The sequence below is a fragment of the Colobus angolensis genome, unplaced genomic scaffold (genome assembly GCF_000951035.1).
Source record: "Colobus angolensis palliatus isolate OR3802 unplaced genomic scaffold, Cang.pa_1.0 Scaffold129, whole genome shotgun sequence".
NCBI lineage: Eukaryota > Metazoa > Chordata > Mammalia > Primates > Cercopithecidae > Colobus > Colobus angolensis.
Window position 1 is genome coordinate 3351765 of NW_012114141.1, and position 19778 is coordinate 3371542.

The window sequence follows — 19778 nt, forward strand, 5'->3', positions numbered from 1 at the left end:
ACCTCCATCATCACGGGCACTTCTGTTGGGCAGCCCTGCTCTGGATGTATTCTTAACAAGCCAATCACCTTTCTTGTGTCATTCATGCATTCAACAAATGGTTATGGACCATTACACTATACAACACCTGCTGCTACTATGATAACATGTCAACATTAGACAATGATACTTAGAGACTTGCATGCAAAATTAAGACCTGTCTCTGCTCTATCATGTTCTAAGGCTTTGGATGATTTAAAGTACATTCATTTAGAATTCAGGATCTCAGGATGCTTGCTGGCATTTCAAGGACTGCAAACAATGTAGAATCCAAACTCTGTTCATGACTCTGCTAATGCTTGAGAGAAAACGGCTCAACAACACACGGTACTGTTGACGCCCCCTGCCAGGTTTTGCTGGGACTGACGAATTTAGTGTTATGTTTCACTTAGGAATCCTGCTGACTGGCAGCCCTCAGGATATGCACGTGCTGGCATGTTGGTCCCACTCTCCAAATTGCCTCCCAGATTTGACACACCCTGGTGACTCAACTTGCCTTCTCGTTAACCCAAAGCCCTTTCTTTGTTTGACACATTTTCCCACTGTGGGCAGACTTTCTGCCTTAGGAGAGCTGACATCAATAGTGCTATCCCATGCAGCAAACCACTAGAGACAACACATTACTGGGGAGGGCATACTGGGTGCTGGGAGACCTGGGAACAGTGTGTGTCTCAGTGGAGCTTACAGAAACCAGGCTGTTCAATTTATTTCTCTGCTGTTAATTTCAAGGTGCTGCTACTGCTACTTCAACTGTAATAGTGTCTACAAACAATTTGCACTTTGGAATGGCACAATCCCAGGGGGTAATTAACAAATCCAGGGAACAATCTTTTTAAAAGCCTTTAAAAGCAACAGAGACTGAGGCCACCTTCGATGAAACAGAATCACTCCACTTTCTCTGTCATTTCAGAAGATACCTGGCTGACTCCTAGAGAGGTTTAGAGAGCACAGGCCCTGGGCTTTATGGAAAGTTCCTCAAGATGTGTTAATTGGAAATAAAATGCAGCATGGTTATCGGCTGCAGAGCTTTCTGAATGAAGCAGGCTCTGAAGAGGGACTAAGATTTCAAGAGTTAGAAGCCAAGTTCACAAAGGGCCACCCGAGGACTGTGAATTCCAAACATACCGTTCACCGTTCCAAGGTAGAAGACTGCGTTCACCAGCATGCCTCCTTTCCGGAAGTGGTCGCTCATGTGCTCTAACCAGTTGGCGTCCAAGCCGTTCACTGTCTGGCCATTCTTGGAGACACGGAGAGGAATGGTGACAGGGTAGTATTGCCGGCACTTCTGATGGCTTTTCGGTTTGTTGAAAAGGGTGAAGATCTCCATTTCTGTTGGGATTTGTAAAGGCAGTGGAGAGAGAAGAGGTCAACTGATGATAAAAATCTGCTTCATGGGCTTTAGTGGAATCTCTCAGGAGCCTGAATAAATGAGATGATGAATGCTGCAATCTCTGTGAAGCTGTATTGCTGCCAGATAATAAAGCCTCATTCCAAGTAGTAAGTTGAGGCTGGCTTAAAGTAACATGGACCTGAAAGGTTGGGCTTCTGATGGGGGACTTAGGTTTTTAATCTGGAATGTAATGAATAGCTGTTATCTGGGATTAATGTGCACAGCTAGGTGTTTGAGAAAAGAACATAGCAGATGGTTCTAGAAAGTCCTACAAAGATGTGTTTTAGAAATAAAAGCAGACATATTTGGGAGAGAGAGGTCTTTGAAAAAGTAAATGTACAGAGAAACATAAAAACAAAAATACTGCTCTAATTCCAGGAACCTTGTACACTCCTGAACTCACTATTTATAAACTGCAGTAGTGTTTCCTGGGGCTGAACCCATAATACTTAATCAAGTACATCAAAAATACATCATTGATATGTAAAAATAAATATGTTCCCGTAAATGAGAGTTCCTGCCTGGAGTGGCAGGTCGGTCCAAACAGCCAAGAAGGCACTGGGGATGAGGCGCCGAGCTTTTGGTTCCTTCATTTATAGCTCAGTTCTTCAGCAATCAATAATCACTGCCACCCAGCAGCTGAGCCGTGCCTGCCTACGTGCGGCTGGGCATGGGTTAGCAGCAGCAGCCTCCAGAAGCAAATACCTGGAATTTCAATCTAAGTCTGAGAGTCTATTTTTGTGCTCCTCATTTAGTCAAGCAATCAGTTGACCCAGCTTAAAAAGTCTTGCTTACACAGGCTAGTCAGGAATATGCTTTGGTTTCCAAAAATATCTTGTTAAATCATAAGAAAATCCCCACCCTTCTTTGAAACAAGAATTTAAAGGTCATAAACAATGGTTGACATTAGCAAGAAGGACAAAGCACATTCATGCTCCCTGCATGAGACACCTGAACCCACACTCTCTGATGCTGTTTCTCAAATTTCAGTATCTCACAATGTTTTGTGGTATCCAAGTACTAGTTGATTTTTTTAAATTGACTCACTTTCCTTTATTTAAACAAATACTTTTTTTTTTTAAAAAAGGAAACTTTGTTTCAGGACTGTGACGGCAGTCCACTACCACTTGCCAAAAACAAGGGGTGACAATAAAGCACATTAACACCAAATATGTTCATCTAACATCTAAGATTATCTCACATAAGTCACAAAGTCTTCTCACAGCCCCACCTGAGCGAACACCAGCAGAGATCTCTAGGGACAACGCTGGGCCATATTGCTTTGTCATCAGCAATACCCGAACGAACAGCAGCCATTTTAGGCTTTCCATCCAATAGAACAACTAGGAAAGGAAGGTGCCCATCTTTGGAAGTGACCACCTGGATTTTCAACACCAGTTCTAGCTTGTTCATCCTCCCCATCCCAAGTTGCTTTTCTCAGCCCTCCTGCTTACTCAGGAAGCCATCCCCAGCCCGGAAGTACTTCCACACCAGAAATTAGGTATTGGTGTATGGAGCTGGCAATCACTAGACTAGTCTGTGTGTTCAAAATACAAACTGTAGAAATGGAGCGACACAGAGGAGGTTCGTAATGGAGGGAATCCAGCCATAAATTGGGGCTGGGGTGGGCAGGAGGTGAACTGGATGATCGGGTGTTTTCCAGTCCTGGGTGTCACGGGTTCAATTAAAAGCTTCAGCTACCGAGGGCAAGAGGATAAGCAAGGTTTTAGTGAGTTCTTGAGTTTATCTGGATTCCTTCTAAAGCAGACCCTGCAAGCTTTCCTGTGCAAGTAGTTTATTTGGGAAGGGATCCCAGGAAAGAGGGAAGGAGTAGGAATGGAAAACAGGGAGGAGATGGAGATGATACCAGTGAATGAATGCACTGAACAGCATGTTACCGCTGGGGCAACTAGGGCTCAATCCCAACAGGGGCCCTGAGATACTATGTAAAACACACCTCAGATTCACCCACCAAGGGCAAGGAACGTGGGACATTTATCCTCATAAACTGAGTCACTCCTGAATCATTCATTCCCCAGGGCCCATTCCCGAGAATGTCTGCAGGTAGAGAGGCTAAGGAAGCTGTGGGCTTGGCCAGAGCTGCCCAAAGGTGACCCCAACATGGGCCACAGCACCACTCGCTACAGCCTGCTACAGTCTGCTACAGTCAAGCACAAATGCAAATGAATTAAGAAGAAGAAGAAAAAAAATCACAGCCTCTGTATGGGAGAAGTAGGTGGGGAATTTGGAAGTGGCCAAAGTCCAAAACTACATGGTAACACTTGATCACACAGAAGGAACTGGCACTCAGTGGCAAGACAAAAACACAACTTTCCCAAATGCGTAATGAACCAGAAAAAGGGGAAGGCCAAAGGAGAAGTGAGAATGCTGGGGGTGTAGTGGAGGAAGACAGAGACCCTCAGAAAAGGTAGATGGTGCTGACAGCTTTCCCAGCTTGATCTTCCCCAGGGGGTCAGACTGAAACCAGAGACAGAAATAAATTTCTCAGGAAAAGGAAACAGCGTTGGAACGAAGAGCATCCAAAGCATCAGCAGCAATGAAATATTGGGAGAAACCTGATTGCATATGCGTAACCCTTGTACACTCCTCTGTCCCATCATCTCCTTGTCCCCAGTCCTTTCTCTACCCACATGGAAACCAGCCAAGAGAAACTGTCCAAAAGTGATGTCCTCTGATGTTTTAATATTCTCATTCTCCAACACACATCCTCACGTGAGCAAGCACCAAAGATTTCAAAAAGAAGCCCCATGTTTGTTTAAATTTTCTCAGCTGCTCTGTGACTCTGCCATGACCAGCTGGAAGATTTTTCCAGATATGGGACAGTGAGTCCCAAAGGGGTTGAGAACATTCTGGGAGTAGCTGAGCACCCAAGGAGCATCGGGACTGTCTTCTCGTCTCTCCCTTTCCCCCACCTTGTCTCATTAGATCCCTCCTGTTATACATATGTTCACTGTATTAACCTCTAAGCCAACCAGAGGAGAAAGCGAGGGCAGGTTAAGGGAGTGTGGGGCCCAAGGGTGGGGGTGGCTGAGTCCTGCCGGCCGGGGAGCCTGGTCCATTCAGGCCTTGCCAGGCTACTAGGGAGTGGGGAGGAAAGAGGCAGGTGTCCAACCCTGAGGTCTGTGCCTGGGCGTGGGGACTCAGGCACAGGATGGGAGGCTGTAGTTTGCCTTCAGGTGGGGCCCTAGAGAGCCCAGGTCTTGAGGGTAAGCAGGGGACTGGCTGGGCCCTGCTGTCCCAGGAGACCTGTGGTCTGGAGAGAAGAAAGAGTTTAGAGCCTGGCTGAAAATCTGGGGCTCCAAGGGCTAGATGTGGGAGGAGGAGGCAGCTGGTCGTTAGCTGTACTGGAAGGAACAAGTGGCATCACACTTGGCTGGGCAGCCCAAGCTGGGTGGGGACTGCAGGCTGCTGAGGTCATGGGCAGAAGGGACTAAGCAGAAAGGTTTGCATTGGGAAGGGAGGCAGTGGGCACCATGGTGGCGAGGCAGGCAGGAGGGTAGAAGGGCCCCAGGCTGCTCCATCCAGATGCCTAGATCTGGGCAAGGCTGCTCAAGCTTCGCTCAGACTTGGGCACTAATAGCAGGGCACCTCTGGGCCAGAGTGAGGCTCACTTGCCAGGGCAGCAGGAAAGGCAAAGTGCAGGGACCGCTGCATGCACAACAATCCATGGGAATCCACCTCTAAGGATGACAGCAGCCACAGGCATGTATCCCTTATTTATAAGGGCCTTTCACCTTCACCATCTCATGTGACTCTCCCAACCTTGATGGGAGGGGGTGGCACTGGTTCTGTGCCCAGAAGCGTTAAGTGGATCCCCCAGAAATCACAAGCCAGTAAGTGGCACAGCCAAGAGTCTTTCAAACCCCAAACCCTGGGCTCTTTCCCAAACCTAACAAGAGACTAATTTCATCAGGACACAGAAGGCAGGGGCCGATGACCACGGGTGGCAGCTCAATAGCTGTTTGTTAATGGACTGAATAAAAGGCCAGAAAGATGGCGGCAGGTGGATCTGGGAGGGGGCCGCATCATGGGGTCCAACTATCCCGAGGGAGTGGGGAGGAAGGAGACCTCACATCAGGAAAGCCCAACCCCCAGGTTTTGGCCATTCACAATGAGCTGGCAGCCAGGGAGGGCTACTGAATAAAATCCTCTCAGTCAGAAATGTGATTGGCACCACAGGCTGGGGTTTCTGGCTGACATTTCGAAGCATTTTAAGTGAGGAGTTGCAGGGTAGGAAGGGCGGTGCTTGGAAGACTTATTATTTTGGTGACAGTGAGAATGATTAGAATTTTTGTGAACCTGTCTAGCCTCCTGGTTTCTCTGATGGAAGTTGTGGCAATGGAGATGCTGAGGCTGTCCCTGCACAGGCTCAGGTGATCATGGCACAGCATGGACCTCCAACCAAAAGGAAATTCCCCCAGACCAGGAAACAAAAGTCAGCAAGCAGGAAGAGGAACACACGACACACGGCGGGCCTCCCCCAGAACCTGCAGGGGCAAGGAGGCGTGACGGCTGCGCAGAGCCCACAGAGATGGGGAGAGATGACCTGCCCCTGCTTCCGCACAGAGAATCCACTGGAAAGTCCTGTCTGAGCAGGCACTGCCTAGATTCCTCTCCCCAAGGCCTCCTCTAAAGGAAATAAATTAACTGAGGAGAAGGAGGGAAGAGGAGGGAGACTCCCTCTGGATTTTTTTTTAATTGTCGTGCTGTGATTGCCTATTTAAGCCCACCTGGCAGAAGAGGAGTAAAAACACTTCACCCTCGTTAGGGGGCCCTGAGAGAAGGCAAGCTGGGAGCTGAGCAGGCGGTGGGGAGGGGTGCCTGGGGGCACTATGTGTGCCTGTGGGGGGGTGATGGGGAGTGGACTTCCCAGGAGGGAGATTAGGAGAGAGGCCGGGGGTCAGGTGAGGGTCACAAGCAATGGGGACAGGGTCCCTGGACGTTCAGCCTTCAGGGAGGCCAAATGCTCAAGCTGTGATAAAGAAATTTAACTGTATGGGGGTATAAAAGGTGACGCTCCCTATTTGTAAAATGGACATAGTAATAGCATCTTCTGCCACAAAGCTTTTGTGAGGAGTGACTGAGATAACACAAGGAGGACACAGAATAGTGGACTTGGAGGGTGACTGCCATCGTGACCAGTGAAAGGCTTATATGTGAAATGATCCCTGTGTGAAAAACCCAAAAACCCAAAAAACTCATTTATTCCACCAAAGGAGGAGAAAGGGATACAGTGAGCTGCCTAAATTCCAGAGATTTGCAGCCCGCGCAGAGAGATAAAGGGACTGCTTTATGTGTAGAGACAGGCAGTGTCTACCTGCCTAGGGAGACTGGGCTGGAAGGAGGCTTTAAACCCTTTTCCTGGCCTACCCCTGCAGAGCTGAAATTCTCATCCATTGGTGGGCTGAACACCTCCAGAAACACACGCATTCGCCCATTCCTCCCCAGCAGGGTCTGTTTCTCCAGGAGAGAACAGGGACTTGGGTGATGGGACAGGGCCCAAAATGCTTTGGGTGTCAATTTTTCTGTGTGTTCAGCCATCAGGCGAGATTCTGGGGAGGGAGGTGAGTGGCCACAGGGTAGCAGGAAGGTCCTGGGCACCTGGGGAGGTTCCAGTGAATAATCCTCTCACAGAAGGCAGGAAGTCTGGAAGGAGTCTCAGAGGAAGGTGGGCTCTGGAACACAGGAAGGATCTGAAAACTCCTGAGGAAACCTCAGTAGTAAATGCCTCCTTTCTCAAAGCCAAGATTCCATGAGAGGTAGAGGTCAAGCGTCAGGACTACGAGCCTGTACCCCAGTAATAGCAGCTCATACTCATGCGTCAAACAGTGCTGAGTGCTTTAAATGTACATCTTTAACCTTTCCATGAGAAACTATCGTTCTATCCCTATTTCACAGAGTGAGAAACTGAGGCATGGAAGGCAGGCTAGAATGTAAACAGATGCTAGATTCTTGAGCACCATGCTCCCCACCTCTCCGTCACTCCTGCCCTTTCTCCTGGGGGCCTCTGCCTGGCCTGGTCCTCGCCCTCCCACAGTCCTGGACTTAGAGAAGGACTCCAGTGAGGTCCATCTTCCCGCCCAGGATTCAGAGCACACACATCCAGCCCAATCTCCATGAGAAGATGGAGGTTTCTGGACTAAGACCTGGGTGTTCATGAGGAGGACACACTGGGCTTAAATGCATGTTCAGCTACTCCATGAGGGCAGCAGGCATCTGCCTCAAACAGCGAAAAATCACACAAATAAAGAGCTCTACTTCAGTGTGTAGTAAGAAGGCTCAATGCCTTGATTAAATAGTCTTACTATATCACAGCACTGAGGCAGCTCCAATATCTCCCTCTAAGTCAACTTTGCAAATAAGCCCCTGGAATTAACCATCCCATAATTTTCTTCTCAAGAAGTTCTGATGTAACAAAAGAAATTGTTTCTCCTTGTTTTCCCTTCTCAAAGCATCACCTGTTCATTATCACTTGTAAGAGGCTAAATTCAAGAATTAGTAAATAAATGATAATAACAATATTAACCAGGGAGATCAGCCAGAAAGGCCTAAACAGAAAGCCCTCCTAAGCCCTGGTGGTCTTCTGTCAGTCTTCATACTTGTTCGCCTTCCGAAGGCTAGAAGGGGCCACATGGCTCATGCAAGTACCTTGCTCTCAGGAAATGACTGGATGCTAGATTTCCTGGAGAAAGGGGGAAGTATGGATGGTCGATTTCTGGAAGAAAGTAGAGAAAAAGGAAATACAGAGAAACGGAGGGAAACTTTGCTCCCTGTAAATCTTGTTGAGGGCCTCAGTAAATCTTATTAGTCTACCACACAGGAAAGACCAAGCAGAGAGGCGTGAAGGGATGGTGGGTAAATCCACCTGGATTCATATGCCCGAACTGCCTATTTCCAGACTGGGCAACAGATTTCCTCTCTAAACTCCAGTTTGCTCAGCTGTAAAATGTCTTGCTTTAGGCAGGTATTTTAACAAGTGGTGTGTAGGTTTCACTGGTGCCTGGCAGGCTGACACTTCCTGTGTGAAAGCTGGATAATTCAAGGGCAATTTCGAGAGCACAGGAGATAAAAGAACTCATAGTCTAGAATCCACTTCAAACGTGACATTTTGGAGCAAACTGTAAGTCAATTTCATGTGGTTCTGTACTCCCCAGAAGTCACAACTTCAGTAAGTAAACAGTCAGGTGGCACAGATAACTGCTTGATAAAGTGTCTCCTGTTTGATGGACTGCTGTCTCTACACTCGAATTCCATTCCTTTTTCTCTGAGATACCATGGGGATTAATGAAAAGCTGTTAACTACTCTTTAAGCGGGTCAAAACTCCCAGTGCTGACATACTTACTCCCTGAGAGTGGCTCTTCATGCACCTCCAAGGGGTCGCTCTCCAGTCCATCCAGTGTCTTGCTCACCCCCCGTGGTGAAAGTTCTCCACCATCTGCCTCTCCGGAGGGTGAGCTGGGCTGCTCGGCGATGGGCACCTCCCCTCTGGGGCCTGAGCTGGGCTCTGGGCTTTGGTTTCCCCCAGCCAGAGCACCGCACATGTCCCCAGTCCCTGGCTTCTCATTCTCCAGTGACGCGTGATCCCCACGTGCGGTTTTTGCATCTCTGGCATCCTCGGTGCTGTTGGCAGTAGACACCGGAGCGCTGCTGCCTGCTGAATTCACAGGAGAGTGGTACTGAGGTATAACACCAACGAATTTCAGGCCCTGGCTTGCAGCCTCCTGGATCTGTGAGGCAAACAAAAGGAAGGGAACCAAGTGAATGGAATGGTCTATCAGAGGGACATGTGCAGCGTGCAAAGCGCCTCCCCGAGGCCTGCGAGGCTATTTCAGGGGCATGGGAAGATTTCCAAGCTGGCAGGAGCCCCATGTCCTCAGGGGCGCCCACCCCCACACCCTAGTCTGAAGAAGATAGTTTTTTTTGTTTGTTTGACTATGTTGTCTGATGGATAGATAAAGCATTTGGCTTTGAAGGGTTGAAATCACCACTTTGAAACACTGCATTAGTCCTTATTAACATTTTTTTAAAAGAGACTGCAAAAAGTTCTAAACAAAGAGTTTGAAAGAGGAAGTTCGTTTTGTTAAGAGTTTGGTTTTTTTGTTGTTGTTGTTACTTTTTTTCGGATGAATCACTGACTTCCTGCTCATCAGACTACTGTATAACTACAGCTTGTCCATATAACCATATACAAATGACAGATGGCATTTTATGGCCCAAGAGCTTCCTTTTTGGACAATAGTTTTGGCAGAGAAGGGCAGAGGTGGGAAAATCACCCCTGTGCCAAGGCTGTGGGCACATCCTCCCCGAGTTGTACCATCTGATGGACACCTTGCTCCCTGGTGCTCTCAGGCTTAGGGAAGGTCAAAGGAGCCCACAGATCATGCCCAGCCTACAGTCACAGACTGACTCTTGGCTCTCCGAGTCCTGGTCCACACCATCCAGCAGCGAGGTGATGGTTCCTTCTCACTCCCTGTACCAACGGGATGGGGGATGAACACCCACCCAGAGTACCGAGGTATTTGAACTCTCCCTTTCCCTAAAAAATAGCCCAAGGCAACTGGATTGAGTATAAGTCATAAGTTTGAAAGAAAAATTGAAAATAATAATCTAATAAAATAAAGCAAGAGCCAGCTAAAGCCAGAAGGTAGACTTCAGGGGACTTTCCAGGCAAGGATGCTTAAGTCATTTTACAAATAAATAAGGCGGTGCAGACCTCAGCGCTGTCTAAGTCTTAGTCACCAAGCCCTAAGCAGATGACCTCAGAAAATCCTGAGGCCTCTGCAGTGATAATCTACCCTCATTTGAGAGTCAGTTTTGCCAGCATGGAGCTATTCTTTCTAAAGGAGAAGCAGCCCTGACAGCTCTCCTCAGAAGAACCACCCTGATATTAAATGGAAAGTCATTTTTGTTCCACACTGCACAACCTGGAAAACTGCAGTTGCAAATGCGCAGTCCGGTCTTTCTTTAAATCCTAGCCTGCGCTAGACATAAAATAACAATAGTAGTAATTACTGTCTATGGTATAGACCTACTATGTCTAGACATTGAGCTAGGCATTTTACGTAAGTTAAAACAACAAACCGTTTCATCCTTCAATGACGCTGCCTGGTATCACTGTCTCCGTTTCAGATGAGGACACTGGGGCCCAGAGACTTTGAAGTCATAAAACAAGCAGTGAGTGCAAAGCCGGAGTGCAGAACCAGGTCTGGACTGGGCCAAAGTTCATTCTTTTAATCACAAGACTCAGTGGACACATGTCAAGGCATCAACTACATACATGTCTACAGGCATGTATGTGTCCACTCATATACTCAGAGTTGGCTCAATTCACTCTTCAAAAGTTAAAAAACAAAACAAAAAAATCTTAAAGCCATCCATTCCATCCTGAAAATTTCTTTTTTCCCTCATTAATCTATGATATCCACCTATTTTAAAAATTATTCTATAAAGCTCCTAAAAGAAGGCACAGCAACACAAATTTTAAAAGAAAATAGCGGGGAAATAATTATACCAAAGAACTTTGGAGGCTGAAAAAAGCCACTGTATGCAAAGCATACTTATGAGCTTTCTGGCAACAAATGCCAAAGGAGAAAGGCAATGGATTTTATGGCCCTTGAATGAAAGAGGAGACACCTGCACTAGCTTCTGCTACTACTCTCTTACTGAAGAGGAAACAGCTATGACTACTGAAGCATTTTAATAACTGCTTCCATGGAGGGCTCAACCATAGGCCAGTCTCAACCAGAGTCATGGAAATAGCATGAAGTTTAAAGGCTTTTGGAAAGGCCTGACGTGGAGCCCCAGATATGTGACTCACTGTCTTGGGGAACCAGACTAGATTATATAAACTTTCTGTGCCTCAGTTTTCTCATGTATAAAATGAGTGAAAACACACTTATTTTTCAGTTGCACTGAAGCTTAGTTTAGACATTATATATGGCAAGTGTGCCAAAGGATGGGGCACAAAGACAGTATCTCTAACCTCTCTCCTTATCAGTCCTCGGCTTCTGTGGCCCTGCAGAGACTGCTGTCATCTAGAGTGAAGGGGCGAGGACTCCAGACACAGGACATTATCCCAGCTCTCCCCTTTCTCACTGGGACTGGAGGAATTGGAGAGGCTTGGACACAGACATCTGCCCTTCTCCCACTACAAACCAGACAACCATATTCCTTTGCCATATTGTACTGCAAATTTATCCTCTAGGCCAGGGGTTCTCAAAGTGTGGTCCCCAGACCAGAGCATCAGCATCCCCTGGAAACCTGTTGGAAATGCAAATTCTCAGGCCCCACCACAGACCTATTCAGTCAGAAACTCTGAGGGTGGGATCCAGCAATCTGTGTCTTAAGAAGTCCTCCAAGTGATTCCAATGCAGCCTGATGTTTGAGAATCACTGCTCTGGAATACACATTTCATAAGGGCCGGGGTATTTTGCACTGCTGCATCCCCAGTAATAGAACGATGTCTGACGTATAGCAGGTCCTCAAGAAATATCTGTTGAATGAATGATTCTCTCCTGAAATGAGCTCCTTGAAGGTATGGATGGAGACATTAATTTTTCAGCTGTAGGATTCAACAAATAGTTAAGCCCCTACACTGGCGCAGACCAACATGGTGCTTAGGTACTAGGAATGTAAAATAGGATCCCCAATCCTCAAGAAGATTTGGCCAATTATTGTGAACAGACTTTAAAAATAATTACAATTATCATGGAACAATTAATGCTTATAATGATATGTAAAAAGTCAAGATTCTAAACTTGATAGACTTTATTATGGTAACTATGTAATACATATACATAAACTATGCATAAAAACAGTCACCAAAATGAAAACAGCACTGTACTTGGGGAGTGGGGCTATGAGTGATTTTTTCTATTACTGTGTAATTTTCAAATTTACCTAAGGGGCATGAATGTTACTTTTAGAATTGAAAAAGTAAATACTGTAAAAATTCCTCATGGAGGATAATATAGTAATGGATGTGAAGATGTAGAAATGACAGTGACAATGGTGATTATTTCTGCCTGAAGGGGAGGTTGAGAAAAGTCTCTCAGAGTAGATCAGCGATGTAACAAATGACATGGTGTAACACAAAAGGAAGAGTAAGAAATGTGGCAGAACTGGAGCATGTATGTCTCACCTTAAAGTATTCAAATCCATTTTTTTTTTCCAAAATGCCATGCTAGACAAAACCTATTTGGGTCCTACTCTGCAGAAGGCTTTGAAGGATGAATAAGAGTTCACCAGATATGGAAAGGGAAAGGAGAGAGCAATCCATGTAAAGGCAAGGAAGGATCATGATGGGCAAAAGCTTGACAGTATGCAACAGCCTGGTGTGTTGAGGAAATTTCTAGAAATATTTCTGGAACATGACATGAGAAATCAAGAGGAGCCCCAGAAATGAGGCTTGACTAGACATAGCAAGAACTGGATCACATATGGCCTTGGATCCATGCCCACAAAGGCTCTGAGTTCACCCTGCAGGCCAGCATATCCGACTCTCCCCCCCAGTCATAACCTCAAGAGCAGAGGAGAGTGGGAGTCTGAGGAAAACTGCAAGATTTCTTCGAATGCTCATCTTTTACCTTCAACTTCAGTGCAAATTTTGTATCTTATACCATAGTGCTGCCTAGGATCCAAACTTTAAAACATCAAAGTTAAATGCTGCCTTTATCCTATGCGTTCCAGGGAAATTCACACCCCCAAGAAGAGGAAGCATATTTGTAGCTCTGCTTATTTCTTTCAAATAGATTCCTGGAAGTGGAATTAATGACTGAAGGGATATTAACTTTTCAAAGGCTTGGTAGAGGTTGCCAAATTGTTTACCAGGAAGGGTGAGTAGTCCTTTTTAACTAGACGACCACATTTAGATTTTATGAAGATCAGTATTTGGCTAGACCTAGGGGCCACAACTCTTATGGTTCTGTCTTATCCTAGTATAGACACTTTTCCTCTTTTTCAGAAAGTCATTTGACTGTGTACTTATGGCTAAATTAAATCCTGCTTCTCATTCTTGCATTAATAACCTTCACTGAGCCAGTCTCACGTTCATCATGGTGGTGGGCATGCGATGTATTCATCAGGGTTCATCCCTGGCTACCAGCTCTCCTCCACTCTACACTCCCCTTGGTGACTTCCTCCACTCACATGGGTTTAGCTACAAATCAGATGTTCATTATTCCTAAGTGTGAACCCCTAGCCCTGGCTTTCCTTGGAAGATCAGACCTACACAGCAATCACAGCTGACAGGTCCACTGTCGATCTGGTCCCTCCAGCTGGAATCACAGTATCTTCTTCCCTGTTTCTAATCCTGTGTATCTGTTCACCACACCCTACCACAGTTGTCCCCCAATGTTTCTGGAACTACTTCCTCATTCTCCATAAAGTGACCTTCCAAGGTCTTCATGAGCATGGAACCAAATCAACATGGAAGAGGAGATCATGAGGAGCCAGGTCACCTCAGCCACAGAGCTCCCCACAGACTCCCACGCATGCCCACAACATCTCTAACAACAGCGATTACAGGAAACAGCAACTATTAACATTGCACAACTCTTCTACAAAGAACTTTCACATGTATTCCCTTAGGCCTCAAAATCATACCTGACAGGAGAGGAAACTGCTTCAGACATTCTGTGACTGGTCAAACCTCACAGAGCTACCCAAAGCCATGCCTGGCTTTCACTCGGAGTATCCTAAGCCCAACCTGATACCACTTCAATGATACATGTCAGCCTCTCACGTAGGACCTGGAATGATACCATTCTTTCCACTTCATATAATCTCACCTGTGCCAAGATGCCCAGGTGGATGCCTGTTTAAACTGAAATACACCCTGACCCACCTTCTTCTCATTTCTGCTGCCTGTAAGAACCCACCTGCCCCAAATACTTAAAGGAGTAACAATTTCTGGTTTAGGCACTGAAAAATTAAATATGGCTGTTCTGATTAATCCACAGCTTCACTCAGTTGCTCTATATAATAAGTAAGGACAAGGTCCACTGTAACTGTAATCAGGAATCATGATGTGGAAAATATTTCTTTTAAAAAGATTTAGTTATATAAAAAGTCACAACTCATTGCAAAAAAAAATCTTTGGTTATATATTTGAGGAATCATTTTTATTAAAAACAACAATATGACATTAGATTTCTAGGATGCATTGTCTGTTTCTACGTCCAAAATGAATACCATGTTGCTAAGGGTGAGTGCGATACACTCTATGTGCATGCGAATATACATATTTGTGCTTTAGAGTACGTGTGTCAATTGGGGTGAGAAATCAGAAAGAAGTGAGACACAGGTTGGATTTAGTAAAAATGAAGGCTATATGGGAACACAGGAAAAGGAAGAGAAAAGCCTCCTGCCCACAGGTCAATAGGGATTGGAGTGCCCACAGTCTGTAGTCGAAGGTGTGGGGAAAGAGTCAGAGACACTTCCAAGACTGTTTTGTCTGACTCTAAAGAGGATGGTGTCACAGTTAGTTTTGTGTCCACTTGACTGAACTATGGTGACCAGTCGTTTGGTAAAACACTAGTCTAGATGTTGCTGTAAAGGTATTTTTTAAATGTGTGATGAACATTTACAATCAGTTGACTTTGGGTAAAGTGAATTCCTCCATTATTTGGTGGGTCTCATCTAATCAGGTGAAGGCTTTAAGAGCAAAGACTGAGATTTTCCAAAGGAAAAAATTCTGCCTCTGGACTGCAACATAGAAATTCTCCCTGGCTTTTCCCCCTTCAAACTCAAGACTGCAACACCAGTCCTTACCTGAATGTCCAGTCTGCCGGACTGCCCTGCAGATATCAGACTTCTTGGCCCCCACAATCACATGAGCCAATTCCTTAAAATAATCGATTTTCTCTCTCCCCACCAGGAGGTAGGGGGAAATAAGATAGCACAGGGCAAGTTGATGGAGATCTCTAAATCTAAACCTGACTAGGCATGAAATAAAAGATGGGTACAGGCTCCCAAATGACAGCAAGCCCCAAAAAGAAACAAGACAACTAGGACTTCATCTGGTATTGATTCCAGGTCCTACATGAGAAGCTGAAGTGTGGTAGGGAGGCTTTCAGCCATCACTGTTGCCCAGGTAAAGGAAATTTCCCTCACTGTGTTTTGAGGAGAACTGCTACACACCAGGTAAGGGAGGTTATATCTATAACTGATGGATTTATTTTCTACAAGTTATATAATAGACTTAATGAAATGCCTGTAACTAATGAGCTGATTAATGCTGGGAATCAGAAACTTACTGCTAAAAAAAAATAGAGAGCTGTGCTGTCCAATATGGTAGCCACTAGCCACATGTGGCTATTTAAATTTAAATTAATTCAAATAAAATACAATGTAAATATTCCTCTTCTAGTCACACGAGTCACACTTCAAGCGCCCACCAGCCACTTGTGGCTAGTGATGACCCCATGGGCAGTGCAGGTGTAGAACATATCCATCATCACAGAAAGTTCTATTGGGTAGCTCTGCTATAGAACATAGTAAATCACATAAAATACTGAATAATAGTGTTTTTGACAGTGATTTCTGAGGCACATAAGATGGAGTAAATCCTAGACTCACATCCACATACTTATATACCCTAGATCAGACCACTGCCCACTCCGGCCCTCCCTCACAACTCATACGCCACCGATCCGTGACAGCATACACAGCACACGCAGGGAGCCCACAGCAGAGGCATGCCCTAGATGTCAAGAGCAGGCACAAAAATGCCGTCCTGGGTTGCAGTTACACATGAGTCTTTACAGTGAATATTTTATCAGACACACACAACCCTTCCTATCTTGTCACCTACACTCTTGTACAACTTTCTGAAAAGGGAGGCTTAAAAATAACACGGGTTTGAGCTCACATCTGAAGCTGCCTTTAGTTTTGACATGTTAACACTTAGCTGCAGAAACGGGAAGCTTTGCCAGGCACTGCTGGATGTTTAGCTCCGTTTTGGGGCCACAAGGAAAGATCATGTAAACTTTCTGCTGTTGTGGTTTTCTCTTTTAGCGACTGAGAGGTCTTAGAATCCGCCCTTGGACAAAGGGTTTGAAGACTTAAAAGCTTGGGACCTGGCTCTGCTACTCAGTAGTTATATTATTGGTCAAATCAGTTGATTTATTTTAGCTTCAGTTTCTTCATCTATAAAATGGAGATACTAATATTCATTTATTCATTCCATAACTACTTACTGAATGCCAATTGTATGCTGGGCACTAGGTTCTGGGCAAACAGCAGTGAGTTAAACAGGCACTATCCCTCTTGAATTTAATATTAAACAGGCACTATTCCCTCTTGAATTTAATGTGTGTTGGTCTTACTCAAGGGGTAACTGAGGGACTCTGAAGAGTTTTATTCCATCCTTCTTGAACTGTTTGTACTCAAGTTTGAGGAACCACAGCTTGTCCTCAGATCCCTGGAAGGGCTGAGTTGAGGAGAGGAGGTATCCATTTATTCTCCTCTGCTACTAGGGGTGAGTAGAGGGAAGCTTGAGAAATACCGTAAGAACTCAGCAAACTGTAATCTCCTGAAAAAAACAAAAAGAAAGAGGTGGAACACAGCCTTCTAGTAGAAGCAGAGAACAGATTCATCCTTTGGTAGCTCAGTTCAGGACAGGGATTTCTGATCAAAGGATCATTTGACTACATTATCTGTGTTAATGGACTCAGTTCTTTCACTGGGACTGTGCCTATACCACCATTCATGGCAAATGAAGTGCATGGGAGTTAGGGATCGGTAGGACTGAGAGGTGTCAGTAAAGCCCCATCCCCCACAGATCTTCAGATGGCTTTTAGTGCTCCCCGAAACCCAATCCACCAGGAGGCTCCAATCCAGTGTCAAAACTCTAAGTCAGAGATACAGATGGGAAGTGAACAAGGAAGGTCCTGCCTGTGAGGAACAACTCAATGGTCTCTCTAAGAACAGTTAAGTGGTCAGCACAGTGGGGCCAGAGCTGGACTTAAGAAGACCTGGAACCAGTGTCTCAGCACTGTCAGCACACTTGCTCCAAGTTTCATTCCTACTTTTATCTGTTGGCATCATTCTTCTTTCTTATCTAGGACTAATTTTTTCTATGTAGCAGAAAATATGTCCATTGCCACCTTCTGAGTTTTCCTGCTAACAGCTTAATCACTGGAGGTAGAATGTCTAAACTTCCTGGTTGCCCAAAGCAAAAGATCCCAGGGAAGGGCTCTGACTGGCCCAGCTTAGGTCAGATGTCCACTTCTGGGCCAACTGACTTTGACCAGGGTACATGGTGGCTCCCTTGAAAACCATCTAATTGGATTGCAGGAACAAAGAAGCTCTCTAAAGAAGAATTTCAGGGCAGACAAAATAAATATTTAAATATCTATCACATATATATATATATATCACCTGGTATGAAATAAAATGTGAAATTTGCTTATGACTCACACATACTAAAACGAAGAAGAGCATATAAGGCAACTGATATTTATGCCAAACAAAACTATGCAAGTAAGTCCACATCTGTTTTAATCAAAATGTTTTAGTCAAAATTTCAGTGTCAGTGCTCTAGGTTATTTGTATGCATAGACACAGCATTCTTCTACTTTACAGAGGATATCTTTGCATATCTCTTTCCAGTCTGCTCAACATTGTTTACTAAGAACACTTTTTTGAATCACCAAGCCAACCCCAGCCATTCCACTGCACACAGTAGTTTGTCATAGTAAATGCATGCCCTGACCAGGAGGGCACAAAGAGTCAACATGCTGGAGTAGTCAGGAGTCACCTCTGGCAGATTTTCCTTGGCCCAGAACATCCCAATCTCCCTCAGTGTATGCCCATCAGCAGAATTCAACATACATGTGGTTGTCTGCACTCAGAACAGGATTCTGGAGCAAAGACGACCTTGGCCCATGAGAACTGTCATCATCCAAGTAGGACCATTAAGGAAAAGAACTTGCAGGAGAATCTGCTGCCCGCCTCCAAGGCTGCAAGACCCCCAGGCTTCCATTAAATACTGCTGCACACCCACAAGGAAATTGATAAATCAAACCTCAAAACATTATGTTAGCAAAGCATTTAAAGAGACTTTCGTCATAGTCCCGTGGGAGTCAAAGAATGCATGCCAGCCTTCCCAGTCTGTTAGTTCTGTGGCTGCCAAAATCCGTGATTGGTAACCATGGATTTAACCTTACCCGCAGGTAAAATCTGTGCATACGGAAATGGTTTGGGAGAAGGATTCCTATGAGAAACAGGGCTAGCAAAGTAAAGAGGCGAGAAAGCCTCAGAAGTTATGCAGGGAAGAGGAAATGTTCAGTGTGCTTGAGCTGAAAATCCTTAATTACAATGTACTGAGAGCTTATTGTATGCCCAACACTGTTTTAAAGGCTATATGTAGATTAACTCAATTAATCCTTATAATAATAATAGGTATTATTTTTCATCCCTGTCTTACAGATTAGAGAACTGAGGCACAGAGATGTTGGGCAACTTCCCGAAGGTCAGACAACTAGTAAAGGGCAAGTAGGATTCAAACCTAGGCAGCTGGCTCCAGAGCCCACATTGCCACCTGTTACGCTGCTCAGCACTGTATTCACAATGTTCCTCCACTCTAAGCTGTACTGGAAAATACCAGGGCTAGATTGCAGAGTCTTGCATCTTTAGAGTCTGGACTTTTTATTCTGAAGGCAATGAGATGCCATCATGACTTCTGAGCAAAGTGACATGATCAGGCCTGTCCTAAGGAAAATAAATCTGCCCACAGTATGTGGTATGGATTGAGGTGGGGGTTGGTAACAGAGCAAGGAGACAGGAGGCAAAGGACATGGCTGGGGCCCGGAAGTAACTGCAGAGCTCATGGGAAAGGTCATAAGAGCCTACATTTGCTATGGGAAAGGATGTGAGAAGTCCACGGGAGACGAAAAGTAGAGGCAGCATTCTGTGATACACCACGGGATGCTGATTTGTCAAACAACTGAAGCAAAAAGTGAAATAATAATCACGCTCAGATGACAGGCATGAACTTGGACTGTCTGAACAAGCTGGGACGTATGGTCACCTAGTTCCACGTGACCAGCAGTGAAGACCCAGAAAGCTGCTTTAAGAGGCACGCAAATGACTGTTCCTTCTCCTCCTTCCTTGTCCACCACATGACCCACTGCTTCCATCACTCTCCTGCTATTATATCCTTGGCTTTCTCTGTCTGACACATCCCACAAATGTCACATCCATCCAATCCACCCAGGGCCACAAGGAGGAGGGCTCAAGGTCTCCCACCAAGGCTGAGGTCACACGGCCATCCTGCAGTGGCTCCCTTCATCCCTGGTCAGCTGTCTTGTGTTTCCCCAGGGCTTT

The 19778-nt window shown here is 45.4% G+C and overlaps 1 protein-coding gene across 1 annotated transcript in view; it reads right to left on the minus strand.

The window, feature by feature from the left end:
* Positions 1–19778, minus strand: part of RFTN1 (raftlin, lipid raft linker 1) — a 203248-nt gene that overhangs the window by 52923 nt on the left and 130547 nt on the right. The window contains exons 5-6 of the mRNA XM_011933708.1: positions 8794–9178; positions 1165–1368 (exon numbers count right to left, since the gene is read on the minus strand). Coding sequence (XP_011789098.1) covers positions 1165–1368; positions 8794–9178 — 589 coding nt within the window. The remainder of the gene's footprint in view (positions 1–1164; positions 1369–8793; positions 9179–19778) is intronic.